At 41.8% G+C, this 16,314-nt stretch overlaps 1 protein-coding gene across 1 annotated transcript in view; it reads left to right on the top strand.

The window, feature by feature from the left end:
* Window positions 1–16,314, top strand: part of FBXO47 (F-box protein 47) — a 512,374-nt gene that overhangs the window by 294,189 nt on the left and 201,871 nt on the right. The window contains exon 4 of the mRNA XM_053717491.1: window positions 3,652–3,729. Coding sequence (XP_053573466.1) covers window positions 3,652–3,729 — 78 coding nt within the window. The remainder of the gene's footprint in view (window positions 1–3,651; window positions 3,730–16,314) is intronic.

Raw genomic sequence — 16,314 nt, 5'->3', positions numbered from 1 at the left:
ACACACAAAACAAGGATTTAACTTTCTTCTAATTTCAAACACAGTGCAGTGATTTAAAACCCCAATTCTATCAGTTACATGCACAGAGCAGGTGTTTAACCTAATATTTCTTCAGTGAAACACAATTCTTGAGGCTCAGGTAAAAGTGTATGATTCCTACTAGGCTCCTTGAAAAGTCACTGCAGAATCCATACAACCAACAGGTGTCGGGTTGTGTTGTAAATGAGGGATTACTTTGGTTGGAGACTGAAATCAGTCTTGCAGGAGATAAGTTATGAGCAATTGTCAGAAGCAGGCCAAGATCGTTACCTTCACCCCTGTCAGGTCCCTAAGATCTTACCTGGCTGGGGCCATGTGTGTAACTGGGGCCAAACATGACCCCAGACACACACAGGAAAGATCTTAGGGGCCTTACAGGGGTGTAGGGAAATTATGTCATTGGTTATAATGTCCAACTTACATGTTATCTTATTTACCATTATGGGTGAATCATACATGCCCTACATAAATACTAGAGCGATGTATTCATCCAAGGTCACAAACTCTGAAGCATGATATATAACATGGCATAGTCAGTGCTGAGGAGCAATTGATAATCGGTACAGTGTAGTAGATTCACAGCAGCTTTAGTGAGACAGTTGTTCAAGCCAGTAGGGTATAAGTCAAAAGGAACTACCAATAAAGTTTTAAATGTATGTATGCATAGGTTTCTGTAGTAGTATTATTACTATTACCATAGTGATTGTTGACAATTTTTATAATTTTATGCCATGATTTTTAACTTACCATTTGTGAACATATTGATAGTGCATTTAACTGCACTTGTGTGATGGCAGTATCAGTACCAAGTTCTCTCTTCCCATTTAAAGTGTGATTGGTACAAGCACAAACATCCTCTGTAACGTGATGCTTTGCATTCTTTGCTCTTTCTCTTTCCTTCTCTCTCTAGCCTTCTCTTTTGTTCTTTCTACAAAACTAAAATGTGTCATTTAATCTAACATCCATATTTTTTCATTACCGGATTTTAAGTTTAAAAGTGTTGCACAAAGTTTATCCTTGTTTGAGCACTGAAATGTACATTTGTGACTGAAGTACTTAGTGTTTATTACATAGGGATATCCCAAAAAATGTGATCTATTCTACTCTCAAAAACAAACATTGGACAGACTGATGAAAACCTTTAAAGTTAAAGAGACAGTAAAGTAAAAACAACTATCACGATTCATGTTGTTTTAAACAACTTTCCAATTTACTTCTTTCATTTAATTTGCCTTGTTTTCTTGGTATCTTGTGTTGAAAAACATTCCTGCATAGGCTCAAGAGCATCAATGCACTTTTGAGAGCTATCAGCTGATAGGAGGCTGCACATATATATCTGTTGTCAATGGCTCACCCTGTTTGTTCAGCTAGCTCCCAGTAGTACATTGCTGCCTCTTCAACATAGAATACCAAAGAATGTAGCAAATTTCATAATAGAAGTAAAATGGAATGTTGTTTAAAATTGTATGCTCTATCAGACTGGCCAAACAAGTCTATTTATCCTCCCTTGTGTCATCTCACGCATCCAACCCCAGAAAACTGTTCTCAACCTTTAACTCCCTTCTACGTCCGCCTGCCCCCCCCACCCGCCCACTACAAACCTCACTGCCCAAATTATTGCTCATCACTTCAAAAATAAAATTGACACCATTAGAAAAGAGATCTGCACCTCGCACCCCGCAAACCCAGCAATCCTACCCACCCCTTCTATTAACAAAAATCTATGCTACTTCCCTCCTGTAACAGAGGAAGAAGTCTCTGCACTCCTATCCTTGGCTCATCTCACAACCTGCCCACTTGACCCTATTCCTTCACGACTTATTCCCTCTCTCTCTGCTTCACTAACCCCTACCCTAACTCATCTCTTTAACCAATCTCTCACTGCTGGCACATTTCCTGACACATTCAAGCATGTGTCAATCATACAAATCCTAAAAAAGCCATCGCTTGACCCCTCCACGCCTGCTAACTATCGACCGGTCTCCTTACTTCCCTTTGCTTCAAAACTATTGGAATGACTAGTCTATAATCGGCTAACTCAATTTCTCACAACTAACTCCTTACTTGATCCACTACAATCTGGTTTCCGCCCTAAACACTCAACAGAAACCGCTCTTGCTAAAGTAACAAATGACCTGTTATCAGCTAAAGCAAAAGGCCATTACTCCTTACTAATTCTTCTTGACCTGTCCGCAGCTTTCGAGACAGTTGACCATCCTCTCCTCCTAAAAATACTACATTCATTTGGCATCCGAGACACAGCCCTCTCCTGGTTTGCATCATATCTTTCAAACCGCTCGTTTTCAGTTTCCTTTAACAACATATCTTGTGATCCTATGCCTCTCTCAATTGGAGTACCGCAAGGCTCTGTCTTGGGCCCCTTGTTTTTCTCTCTTTATACATCCTGCCTTGGAAAACGTATAGCCTCCTTTGGATTTCAGTACCACCTATATTCTGATGATACCCAAATCTATCTTTCCTCTCCTGATATCTCTCCCTCTTTACTCAACCAGATTTCTGACTGCCTCTCTGCAATTTTCTCTTGGATGTCTTCACACTACCTCCATCTCAATCTGTCCAAAACTGAGCTGCTTCTTATCTCCCCCTCTAAGAGACATCCGACACCTGACATTTCTCTGATGGTTGGAGACTCTATTCTCAACACCTCACCTCAGGTCCGCTGCCTTGGGGTCACACTAGACTCAGAACTCACATTCAACCCACATATACAAACACTTACCAAATCCTGCCGTTCACACCTATGCAACATTTCCAGAATTCGTCCCTTCCTTACTCAAAAAACTACAAAAATACTTATTCATTCCCTCATCCTGTCACGCATTGATTATTGTAATCTACTCCTCCTAAATGGCCTTCCAAAACATCGCCTCTACTCCCTCCAATCTATTATGAATGCTTCTGCTAGACTCATCCACCTAAGTCGACGATCTACATCAGCTGCTCCACTCTGCCAGTCTCTACACTGGCTCCCCATACACTCCAGAATACAATTTAAAGTATTAGCCCTAACCTACAAAGCACTCAACAGTCTAACTCCCAACTATATTTCCTCTCTCATCGTGAAATATTCCCCATCCAGTCCTCTTCGATCAACCTCTGACCTACGTCTCTACACTCCTGTTATCTCTACGTCCCGCTCCATTAGTCTGTCTCCAACCTTGTATAGCTTCAGACGATCCTTGAAAACCCACCTATTCAGAGAGGCTTACCATCTCTCCTCCATCCCGCATCCGAACCAAACTAATACATGAACATGAACTGCCTGACTCACTGCTGCACATACAACTGATGTAACAAGCTACCCCAACCTTATGTCTCTGCACCCTAAATCTATAGACTGTGAGCTCTCCGGAGCAGGGCCCTCTTCCTCCTGTGCTAGATTTGTTTAGTTTTGTTATGTTTTGTATTTTATCACAAATCTTTGTCATTGTATACCCCTATCAATGATAATAATAATAATAATAATATCTGAATCATGAATGACAAATTTTGGGTTTCATGTCCCTTTAAATTGCTTAGGTACTTTCCTTTTAATGCATAAATGTATTTATGAAGTTTTTTGTGGGTAAATATTTTAATTTTTCCTTACAGGTCCATTGTTTTAAACTTTATGGTTGTACTTCTCCTGTGCATTGCCTTGGCTTTCCCTGTTATGGGGCATTTCTACAGGTTAGTTTGTTATACATTTACACAGAACATCACAACTGATTTTAACTATAGAGAAATGTACTTTCTATTACACATTGTCTAAAAAAAGAAAAACAGGATGTAAAGGTTTGATTTCTTTCCTATGGCATGGTGAGTCCACAATGTCATTCCAATTACTAGTGGGATATTCAACTCCTGGCCAGCAGGAAGAGGCAAAGAGCAGAGAAGTGTAACTTCCCTTACCCATAATCCCCAGTCATTCTCTTTCCCTCTGTCAATGGAGGATGTGCGAAGTTGGTGTCTGAAGATATTTAATCCTTTTATGGGTGTTTTTCCCTGCAAGCAAGGATTGGGGTCTAGCTGTGTCCATGTCAATCTCTTGGTGGTGGTTGTTTTTAGAAGTTAAAAGGCAGCGAGGTAGTCTTTGTTTTACTTTTAACACTTTGCTTCGCCATTGCAGAAAGCCAGAGTTGGTTACTCTGTTCTTTCTTTTACCTACAGGTCCATGACAGGGAGTGGAGTGCCTGTCACACCTAAGTAGCAGTTGTCTGCCCTGCAATTGGATCCAAGGTAAGTGCCTTTGCCTTCTAGGTTCTGAAGGACAGCATATCGATCTACTTTGGGACATAGCTATCCTTATTAAGGTTAAGGATACTTCTAAGACAGATTTATAGACACTTTCCGCTAGATTTAGAGTTCTGCGGCCAAAGGGGTGCGTTAGCTACGCATGCTTTTTTCGCCATTGCAGAAAGCCAGAGTTGGTTACTCTGTTCTTTCTTTTACCTACAGGTCCATGACAGGGAGTGGAGTGCCTGTCACACCTAAGTAGCAGTTGTCTGCCCTGCAATTGGATCCAAGGTAAGTGCCTTTGCCTTCTAGGTTCTGAAGGACAGCATATCGATCTACTTTGGGACATAGCTATCCTTATTAAGGTTAAGGATACTTCTAAGACAGATTTATAGACACTTTCCGCTAGATTTAGAGTTCTGCGGCCAAAGGGGTGCGTTAGCTACGCATGCTTTTTTCTCACGCACCTTTTAAATACCGCTGGTATTTAGAGTTCACAGAAGGGCTGCATTAGGCTCCAAAAAGGGAGCGTATAGCATAATTTACCGCCACTGCAACTCTAAATACCAGCGGTGCTTATGGACGCGGCCAGCTTAAAAAACGTGCTTGTGCACGATTCCCCCATAGAGCTGAAAAAAACCTAACACCTGCAAAAAAGCAGCGTTCAGCTCCTAACGCAGCCCCATTGTTTCCTATGGGGAAACACTTCCTAAGTCTGCACCTAACACCCTAACATGTACCCCGAGTCTAAACACCCCTAACCTTACACTTATTAAACCCTAATCTGCCGCCCCCGCTATCGCTGACCCCTGCATATTTTTTTTAACCCCTAATCTGTGACGGTTCCTTTAAATGACGTCATCCAAGATGGCGTCCCTCGAATTCCGATTGGCTGATAGGATTCTATCAGCCAATTGGAATTAAGGTAGGAAAATTCTGATTGGCTGATGGAATCAGCCAATCAGATTCAAGTTCAATCCGATTGGCTGATCTAATCAGCCAATCAGATTGAGCTCGCATTCTATTGGCTGATCGGAACAGCTAATAGAATGTGAGCCAATCAGATTCAAGTTCAATCTGATTGGCTGATTCCAGCCGGCGGTGTTAGGGGCAGCAGATTAGGGGTACATAGGGATAACGTAGGTGGCGGTGGTGTGCGGTCGGCAGATTAGGGGTTAAAAATTTTTATTAGAGTGGCGGCGATGTGGGGGGCCTCGGTTTAGGGGTACATAGGTAGTTTATGGGTGTTAGTGTACTTTAGAGCACAGTAGTTAAGAGCTTTATGAACCGGGGTTAGCCCAGGAAGATCTTAACGCCTGGCTTTTCTCTGCTTTTTTAAACGACTTTGCTTTCTGGTGCCGTTTTTAATTTTTGCACGCTTTTTAATTGAGCAGTTTATTTCTTTTGGTCCGATCACGTGACGCCCGCACTTCTGCTTTAGACTCAGAAAGTCAGATCCAAGCTTGAGGTGTTGCTACTACAGAGAAGTTCAGTGTCAGCTTTGAGATTATTGTTCCTCATTCTATCATCTAGCGAATCGTTTTGCAATAGAACGGCAGGGCCTCCATTACATATGCAGCGTCGCCCGCAAAATCCTCCGCCACCAGATTTTACGCGATTTTGCAGCGTAGCATACAGGTTACGCGCGTATATTTTACCCTTCGGACGTATTTTTTTTAGCCATAGACTAACATAGAACAGCTGTGCAATTTGGTATCCAATATGCAGCAGAAGGACTTTACGCGCGCAGAATTCAGAAAATCTACTCCATTCTCATCTCGCCACATATTGCAGGCGCAGCAACCCTTGCACTGACTAAAAAAGCAACATAACTCCCTGGAAGCCTTAACAAACACATACATTTAAGAAGCATCTCAAGGTTAAAGGGACAGTATACTATAATATTGTTTCTTCTGTTAAGTGTAGTCAGTCCACGGGTCATCCATTACTTATGGAATATATCTCTTCCTAACAGGAAACTGCAAGAGAATTACCCAGCAGAGCTGCTATATAGCTCCTCCCCTCACCTATCATACTCAGTCATTCTCTTGCAGCCTAACTAAAAAGGAAGCTGTGAGAGATCTGTGGTGTTTTTTAACTTAGTTTATTTCTACAATCAAAAGTTTGTTATTTTTAAATGGCACCGGAGTGTGCTGTTTATTCTCAGGCAGCATTAGAAGAAAAATCTGCCTGGGTTTTTTTCTATGGTCTTAGCAGACGTAACTAAGATCCACTGGCTGTTTCTCATCTGAGGAGTGAGGTAACTTCAGAGAAGGGGAATAGCATGCAGGGCTCCCCTGCAACAAATGAGGTATGTGCAGTAATTTATTTTCTGAGGAATGGAATTGACTGAGAAAATACTGCTGATACCATTGTAAAGTAAGTTCAGCCTTAAATGCAGTGATAGCGACTGGTATCAGGCTGATGTGTGTGTGTGTGTGTACACTGAATGTATTTTTCTAAGGAATGGAATTGACTCTGAAAATACTGTTAATACTGAAATAATGTATGAGCCTTAACTGCAGTAAAAACGACTGGTAGCAGGCTTATTAATAATAATACATAACTTTCAAATGTATGTTTAAAACGTTTACTTGCTTGTTAATCGTTTTTGTGAGGTACTTGGTGATAAAACTTATTAGGGCATGATTTTTACCACATGGCCATTTTTGTTTTCTGCATAGAAACAGTTTCTGAGCTTCCCCACTGTTGTAATATGAGTGGGAGGGGCCTATTTTAGCGCTTTTTTGCGCAGTAAAAATTCAGTCACAATCTGTCTACTTCATCCTCCATGATCCAGATCGTCTCTAGAGAGCTCAGGGGTCTTCAAAATCCATTTTGAGGGAGGTAATCAGGCACAGCAGTCCTGTGACAATGTATTTGACTGTGAGAAAAACGTTAATTATATAATTGTTATCCGTTTTTGGGTACTAAGGGGTTAATCATCCATTTGCTGGTGGGTGCAATCCTTTGCTAACTTAATACATTTACTGTGAAAATTTGGTTGCTATAACTATTTTGGTCATTGTTATTTCAACTGTGTCAGTTTTTCTGTGCTTCTTAAAGGCACAGTAACGTTTTTTATATTGCTTGTAAATTAATTTTGAAAAGTATTTCCAAGTTTGCTAGTCTCATTGCTAGTTTGTTTAAACATGTCTGACTTAGATGAATATCTTTGTTCACTATGTTTAAAGGCCAATGTGGAGCCCAATAGAAATTTGTGTACTAATTGCATTGATGCTACTTTAAATAAAAGTCAATCTTTACATGTAAAGAAATTATCACCAGACGACGAGGGGGAAGTTATGCCGACTAACTCTCCTCACGTGTCAGTACCTTCGCCTCCCGCTCAGGAGGTGCGTGATTTTGTGGCGCCAAGTACATCAGGGAGGCCCTTACAAATCACTTTGCAAGACATGGCTACTGTTATGACAGAAGTATTATCTAAGTTGCCAGAATTAAGAGGCAAGCGCGATAGCTCTGGGTTAAGGATAGAGCGCGCGGATGAGATGAGAGCCATGTCAGATACTGCGTCACAGTTTGCAGAACGTGAGGACGGAGAGCTTCATTCTGTGGGTGACGGATCTGATCCAGGGAGACTGGATTCAGAGATTTCCAATTTTAAATTTAAGCTAGAGAACCTCTGCACATTGCTAGGGGAGGTATTAGCGGCTCTGAATGATTGTAACACGGTTGCAATTCCAGAGAAATTATGTAGGTTGGCTAGATACTATGCGGTACCGGTGTGTACTGACGTATTTCCTATACCAAAAAGGCTTACAGAGATTATTAGCAAGGAGTGGGATAGACCGGGTGTGCCTTTTACCCCTCCTCCCATATTTAGGAAAATGTTTCCTATTGACGCCACCACACGAGACTTATGGCAGACGGTCCCTAAGGTGGAGGGAGCAGTTTCTACTTTAGCTAAGCGTACCACTATCCCGGTGGAGGATAGTTGTGCCTTTTCAGATCCAATGGATAAAAAATTAGAGGGTTACCTTAAGAAAATGTTTGTTCAACAAGGTTTTATTTTGCAGCCCCTCGCATGCATTGCGCCTGTCACTGCTGCGGCAGCATTCTGGTTTGAGTCTCTGGAAGAGGCCATTCGCTCAGCTCCATTGGATGAAATAATCAACAAGCTTAAGACACTTAAGCTAGCTAACGCATTTGTTTCTGATGCCGTTGTGCATTTAACCAAACTTACGGCTAAGAACTCCGGATTCGCCATCCAAGCGCGCAGAGCGCTATGGCTTAAATCCTGGTCAGCTGACGTGACTTCTAAATCTAAATTGCTTAATATTCCTTTCAAAGGGCAGACCTTATTCGGGCCCGGCTTGAAAGAAATTATTGCTGACATTACGGGAGGTAAGGGCCATGCTCTACCTCAGGAGAGGGCCAAATCAAAGGCCAAACAGTCTAATTTTCGTGCCTTTCGTAACTTCAAGGCAGGAGCAGCATCAACTTCCTCCGCTCCAAAACAGGAAGGAGCTGTTGCTCGTTACAGACAGGGCTGGAAAGTTAACCAGTCCTGGAACAGGGGCAAGCAGGCCAAGAAACCTGCTGCTGCCCCCAAAACAGCATGAAGAGAGGGCCCCCTATCCGGAAATGGATCTAGTGGGGGGCAGACTTTCTCTCTTCGCCCAGGCTTGGGCAAGAGATGTCCAGGATCCCTGGGCGTTGGAGATCATATCTCAGGGATATCTCCTGGACTTCAAAACTTCTCCTCCACGGGGGAGATTTCATCTTTCAAGGTTATCAGCAAACCAAATAAAGAAAGAGGCGTTTCTACGCTGTGTACAAGACCTCTTACTAATGGGGGTAATCCACCCAGTTCCGCGGACGGAACACGGGCAGGGATTCTATTCAAACCTATTTGTGGTTCCCAAGAAAGAGGGAACCTTCAGGCCAATCTTGGACTTAAAGATCCTAAACAAATTTCTAAGAGTTCCATCATTCAAAATGGAAACTATTCGAACCATCCTTCCCATGATCCAAGAGGGTCAGTACATGACCACAGTGGATCTAAAGGATGCCTACCTTCACATACCGATTCACAAGGACCATTACCGGTATCTGAGATTTGCCTTCCTAGACAGGCATTACCAGTTTGTAGCTCTTCCCTTCGGATTAGCTACGGCTCCAAGAATCTTTACAAAAATTCTAGGATCACTTCTGGCGGTACTAAGACCGCGAGGCATAGCGGTGACTTCGTACCTAGACGACATTCTGATACAAGCGTCAAGTTTTCAAACTGCCAAGTCTCATACAGAGATAGTTCTGGCATTTCTGAGGTCGCATGGGTGGAAGGTGAACGTGGAAAAGAGTTCTCTATTACCACTTACAAGAGTTCCCTTTCTAGGGACTCTTATAGATTCTGTAGAGATGAAAATTTACCTGACAGAGGCCAGGTTATTAAAACTTCTAAATGCTTGCCGTGTCCTTCACTCCATTCCACACCCGTCAGTAGCTCAGTGCATGGAAGTAATCGGCTTAATGGTAGCGGCAATGGACATAGTACCATTTGCGCGCCTGCATCTCAGACCGCTGCAATTGTACATGCTAAGTCAGTGGAACGGGGATTACTCAGATTTGTCCCCCCTACTAAATCTGGATCAAGAGACCAGAGATTCTCTTCTATGGTGGCTTTCTCGGCCACATCTGTCCAAGGGGATGACCTTTCGAAGGCCAGATTGGACGATTGTAACAACAGACGCCAGCCTTCTAGGCTGGGGAGCAGTCTGGAATTCCCTGAAAGCTCAGGGATTATGGACTCAGGAGGAGAAACTCCTCCCAATACATATTCTGGAGTTAAGAGCAATATTCAATGCTCTCCTAGCTTGGCCTCAGTTAGCAACTCTGAGGTTCATCAGATTTCAGTCGGACAACATCACGACTGTGGCTTACATCAACCATCAAGGGGGAACCAGAAGTTCCCTAGCGATGTTGGAAGTCTCAAAGATAATTCGCTGGGCAGAGTCTCACTCTTGCCACCTGTCAGCGATCTACATCCCAGGCGTGGAGAACTGGGAGGCGGATTTTCTAAGTCGCCAGACTTTTCATCCGGGGGAGTGGGAGCTTCATCCGGAGGTCTTTGCTCAACTGATTCGTCGTTGGGGCAAACCAGATCTGGATCTCATGGCGTCTCGTCAGAACGCCAAGCTTCCTTGTTACGGATCCAGGTCCAGGGACCCGGGAGCGGTGCTGATAGATGCTCTGACAGCCCCTTGGGTCTTCAACATGGCTTATGTGTTTCCGCCATTCCCGATGCTTCCTCGTTTGATTGCCAAGATCAAACAGGAGAGAGCTTCGGTGATTCTGATAGCGCCTGCGTGGCCACACAGGACCTGGTATGCAGACCTAGTGGACATGTCGTCCTGTCCACCGTGGTCTCTGCCTCTGAGACAGGACCTTCTAATTCAGGGTCCTTTCAAACATCCAAATCTTATTTCTCTGAGGCTGACTGCATGGAGATTGAACGCTTGATTCTATCAAAGCGTGGCTTCTCGGAGTCGGTTATTGATACCTTAATACAGGCTAGGAAGCCTGTTACCAGAAAAATTTACCATAAGATATGGCGTAAATATTTACATTGGTGCGAATCCAAGAGTTACTCATGGAGTAAGGTTAGGATTCCTAGGATATTGTCCTTTCTACAAGAGGGTTTAGAAAAGGGCTTATCTACTAGTTCGTTAAAGGGACAGATTTCTGCTCTGTCTATTCTTTTACACAAACGTCTGGCTGAAGTTCCAGACATTCAGGCTTTCTGTCAGGCTTTAACTAGGATTAAGCCTGTGTTTAAGTCTGTTGCTCCGCCGTGGAGCCTAAACTTAGTTCTTAAAGGGACAGTTTACTCAAAAATTTTCTCCCCTTTAATTTGTTCCCGATGATCCACTTTACCTGCTGGAGTGTATTAAATTGTTTACAAGTAGCTCCTTTACCCTTATATTGGCATCTGAAATTGTTAATTTAGCATGTGGTATCCCCACCTATTCTGAAAGTTTGTGGCCGCGCGTACCAGCTATAGATAAGCTTTGTAAACACAGCCAGCAGAAGAAATTACACTCCCAGTGTGATAAAGCAGAGATAAGGTAATAAAATGTTGATTTTCCATTGTTCTCTCAAAGTATTGGTGATTGTTTTAAGGACAGATATAAGATAAAGAAGCAGGTATATGTGCACAATGTGATACAGTAATGAGATCTGATTATACCTACAAGCTCAGCCTATTTTATTAGGCTGTGGCTTCAAAACACAAAATCAGAGCTTTAATATACAGAAATAAACATTAAAAAGCTATTTTTCATACATTTTTTACTCTGCAGTTGGTAAAAAAAGCAATTGTAAACACATTAAGGGAAAAACTATTTTACAGTATACTGTCCCTTTAATGTTCTTCAAGGCGTTCCATTTGAACCCCTTCATTCCATTGATATCAAGCTGTTATCTTGGAAAGTTCTGTTTTTGATGGCTATTTCCTCGGCTCGAAGAGTCTCTGAGTTATCTGCCTTACATTGTGATTCTCCTTATCTGATTTTTCATTCAGACAAGGTAGTCCTGCGTACTAAACCTGGGTTCTTACCTAAGGTTGTTACTAACAGGAATATCAATCAAGAGATTGTTGTTCCATCTCTGTGTCCTAACCCTTCTTCAAAGAAGGAACGACTTTTGCATAATCTGGACGTAGTCCGTGCCCTGAAATTCTATTTGCAGGCAACTAAGGATTTTCGTCAAACTTCTTCCCTGTTTGTCGTTTACTCTGGACAGAGGAGAGGTCAAAAGGCTTCGGCTACCTCTCTCTCTTTTTGGCTTTGTAGCATAATACGCTTAGCCTATGAGACTGCTGGACAGCAGCCTCCTGAAAGGATTACAGCTCATTCTACTAGAGCTGTGGCTTCCACCTGGGCCTTTAAAAATGAGGCCTCTGTTGAACAGATTTGCAAGGCTGCGACTTGGTCTTCGCTTCACACTTTTTCAAAATTTTACAAATTTGACACTTTTGCTTCGTCGGAGGCTATTTTTGGGAGAAAGGTACTTCAGGCAGTGGTTCCTTCTGTTTAATGTTCCTGCCTTGTCCCTCCCTTCATCTGTGTACTTTAGCTTTGGTATTGGTATTCCATAAGTAATGGATGACCCGTGGACTGACTACACTTAACAGGAGAAAACATAATTTATGCTTACCTGATAAATTCCTTTCTCCTGTAGTGTAGTCAGTCCACGGCCCGCCCTGTTTTTACGGCAGGTCTAAATTTTAATTAAACTCCAGTCACCACTGTACCCTATGGTTCCTCCTTTCTCGTCTGCTTTGGTCGAATGACTGAGTATGATAGGTGAGGGGAGGAGCTATATAGCAGCTCTGCTGGGTAATTCTCTTGCAGTTTCCTGTTAGGAAGAGATATATTCCATAAGTAATGGATGACCCGTGGACTGACTACACTACAGGAGAAAGGAATTTATCAGGTAAGCATAAATTATGGTTTTTTTAAGTATTATTTTAAAGGACCAGTCAACACAGTAGATTTGCATAATCAACAAATGCAAGGTAACAAGACAATGCAATATCACTTAGTCTGAAATTCAAATGAGTAGTAGATTTTTTTTCTGACAATTTTAAAAGTTATGTCTTTTTCCACTCCCCCTGTACCATGTGACAGCCATCAGCCAACCACAAATGCATACACGTACCATGTGACAGCCATCAGCCATTCACAAATGCATACACACTTATTCTTGCACATGCTCAGTAGGAGCTGGTTACTCAAAATGTTAAAATATATCAAGACTGTGCACATTTAGTTAATGGAAGTAAATTGGAAAGTTGTTTAAAATGGCCTGCTCTATCTGAATAATGAAAGCTTAATTTTGATTGAGTGTTCCTTTAAGTATTTGAAATCGTTTGAAGCCACAACATAATCAAATGGATTGAGCTTGTAGGTACTTTATCACATTGTGGACATATACTTGCTTATTTACTTTAAATTGTATTACCTTCATCTCTTTAGAACCCACTGGAGTGTAATTTATTCTAATGCTAACACAGCTTGGCACTGATGCCAAAATATATAAAGGGACAGTCAAGTCCAAAGAAAACCTTTTTCTTTTAAATAGGGCATGTTATTTCAAACTAGTACTTTCAGATTTAATTATAACACTTGCTTTGTTCTCTTGGTATTCTTAGTTGAAAGCAAAACCTAGGATGGCTCATATGATCATTTCTAAGACCTTCTTGAAGGCTGCCTCTTTGCAATTGTGTCAAACCAATCACATACACCCCAACCTCTCACCTGCAGACTTAAAACACCTGATAATGCCCACCCTATTAGTAACATCACTACTATATATACCAATGTGTCAATTTATATTGGATTTGAGATACATTGATTTACATCTTAGAAGTGAATATTACTATATGTACCCTTCATAAACAACTATTGTGGATGTGAGTTATAGTACAAGAATATGTCATAAACAGGATAATATTACCTTTTTTTTTGCCATTTCCACACAGGTCTTATTATATGTTTTAACAATATTAGTGTACTAAAACACACCGGCACCTACTTTGTATGTATTAACCCCTAAACCGCCGCTCCCGGACCAGGCCGCAACTAAATAAAATGTTTAACCCCTAAACCGCCGCTCCTGGACCCCGCCACAACTAAGTAAAATGTTTAACCCCTAAACCGCCGCTCCCGGACCCCGCCGCCCCCTACATTAAAATTATTAACCCCGCCGCCCCCTACATTAAAGTTATTAACCCCTATCCTGCCCCCCCTATACCGCCGCCACTATATTAAAGTTATTAACCCCTATCCTGCACTCCCTACACCGGCGCCACCTACATTAAAGTTATTAACCCCTATCCTGCCCCCCCTACACCACCGCCACTATATTAAAGTTATTAACCCCTAAACCTAAGTCTAACCCTAACACCCCCCTAACTTAAATATTATTTAAATTAATCTAAATAAAATTACTATTATTAACTAAATTATTCCTATTTAAAACTAAATACTTACCTATAAAATAAACCCTAAGATAGCTACAATATAATTAATAATTACATTGTAGCTATTTTAGGGTTTATTTTTATTTTACAGGCAACTTTGTATTTATTTTAACTAGGTACAATAGTTATTAAATAGTTATTAACTATTTAATAACTACCTAGTTAAAATAAATTCAAATGTACCTGTAAAATAAATCCTAACCTAAGTTACAATTACACCTAACACTATACTGCAATTAAATAAATTAAATACAATTACCTACAATTAAATACAATTAACTAAAATTAACTAAAGTACAAAAAAAACCCCACTAAATTACAGAAAAAAAATTACAAGAATTTTAAACTAAGTACACCTAATCTAAGCCCCCTAATAAAATAAAAAATCCCCCCAAGATAATAAAATTCCCTACCCTATACTAAATTAGAAATAGCCCTTAAAAGGGCCTTTTGCAGGGCATTGCCCCAAAGTAATCAGCTCTTTTACCTGTAAAAAAAGAAATACACCCCCCCCCCAACATCCACCACCCATACACCCAACCCTACTCTAAAACCCACCCAAACCCCCTTAAAAAAAACTAACACTAACCCCCTGAAGATCACCCTACCTTGAGACGTCTTCACCCAGACGGACACAAGTGGACCTCCAGACCGGCAGAAGTCTTCATCCTATCCGGGCAGAAGAGGACATCCAGACCGGCAGAAGTCTTCATCTTATCCGGGCAGAAGAGGACATCCAGACCGGCAGAAGGCTTCATCCAGGCGGCATCTTCTATCTTCTTCCATCCGGAGCGGAGCGGGTCCATCTTCAATCCAGTCGACGCGGAGCCATCCTCTTCCATCGACATCCTAACATTGAATGAAGGTTCCTTTAAATGACGTCATCCAAGATGGCGTCCCTTGAATTCCAATTGGCTGATAGGATTCTATCAGCCAATCGGAATTAAGGTAGGAAAAATCCTATTGGCTGATGCAATCAGCCAATAGGATTGAGCTCACATTCTATTGGCTGATTGAAACAGCCAATAGAATGTGAGCTCAATCCTATTGGCTGATTGCATCAGCCAATAGGATTTTTCCTATCTTAATTCTGATTGGCTGATAGAATCCTATCAGCCAATCGGAATTCAAGGGACGCCATCTTGGATGACGTCATTTAAAGAAACCTTCATTCAGTGTTAGGACGTCGATGGAAGAGGATGGTTCCGCGTCGGCTGGATTGAAGATGGACCCGCTCCGCTCCGGATGGAAGAAGATAGAAGATGCCGCCTGGATGAAGCCTTCTGCCGGTCTGGATGTCCTCTTCTGCCTGGATAGTATGAAGACTTCTGCCGGTCTGGAGGTCCACTTGTGCCCGGCTGGGTGAAGACGCCTCAAGGTAGGGTGATCTTCAGGGGGTAGTGTTAGTTTTTTTTAAGGGGGGTTTGGGTGGGTTTTAATGTTGGGGGGTTGTATTTCTTTTTTTACAGGTAAAAGAGCTGATTACTTTGGGGCAATGCCCCACAAAAGGCCCTTTTAAGGGCTATTTGTAATTTAGTGTAGGGTAGGGAATTTATATATATAGTGTGGGTGCTTAGTGACAGGCTAGCAAGAAAGCTGGGAATAAGCCGATGAGCAGCGAGATCGATGACTGTTAGTTAACAACAGTCCGCTGCTCATCACACCATACTTGGTGCGCTGCTTTTTGACAGCTTTCTTGATAAATTTGGCGAACGTATTCTGGTCCGCGGCTGCGATGTTAGGCGAGCTTAGGCGAGCGTATTGGGGCCGTCGAATGCAGGTAAGTAGACAGCTTGATAAATAGAGGCCAATGTAACTATTAGTTATATTGTAGCTAGCTTAGGGTTTATTTTATAGGTAAGTATTTAGTTTTAAATAGGAATTATTTAGTTAAAGATAGTAATTTTTATTTAGATTTATTTTAATTATATTAAAGTTAGGGGGTGTTAGGGTTAGACTTAGGGTTAGGTTTAGGGGTTAATAACTTTAGTATAGTGGCGTCAATGTTAGGGACAGCAGAGTAGGGGTTAATA

This window comes from Bombina bombina, chromosome 1 (assembly GCF_027579735.1).
Source record: "Bombina bombina isolate aBomBom1 chromosome 1, aBomBom1.pri, whole genome shotgun sequence".
NCBI classification, from domain to species: domain Eukaryota; kingdom Metazoa; phylum Chordata; class Amphibia; order Anura; family Bombinatoridae; genus Bombina; species Bombina bombina.
Note: the sequence above shows the minus strand (reverse complement) of the source record. Positions and strands in the feature narration are given on the sequence as shown.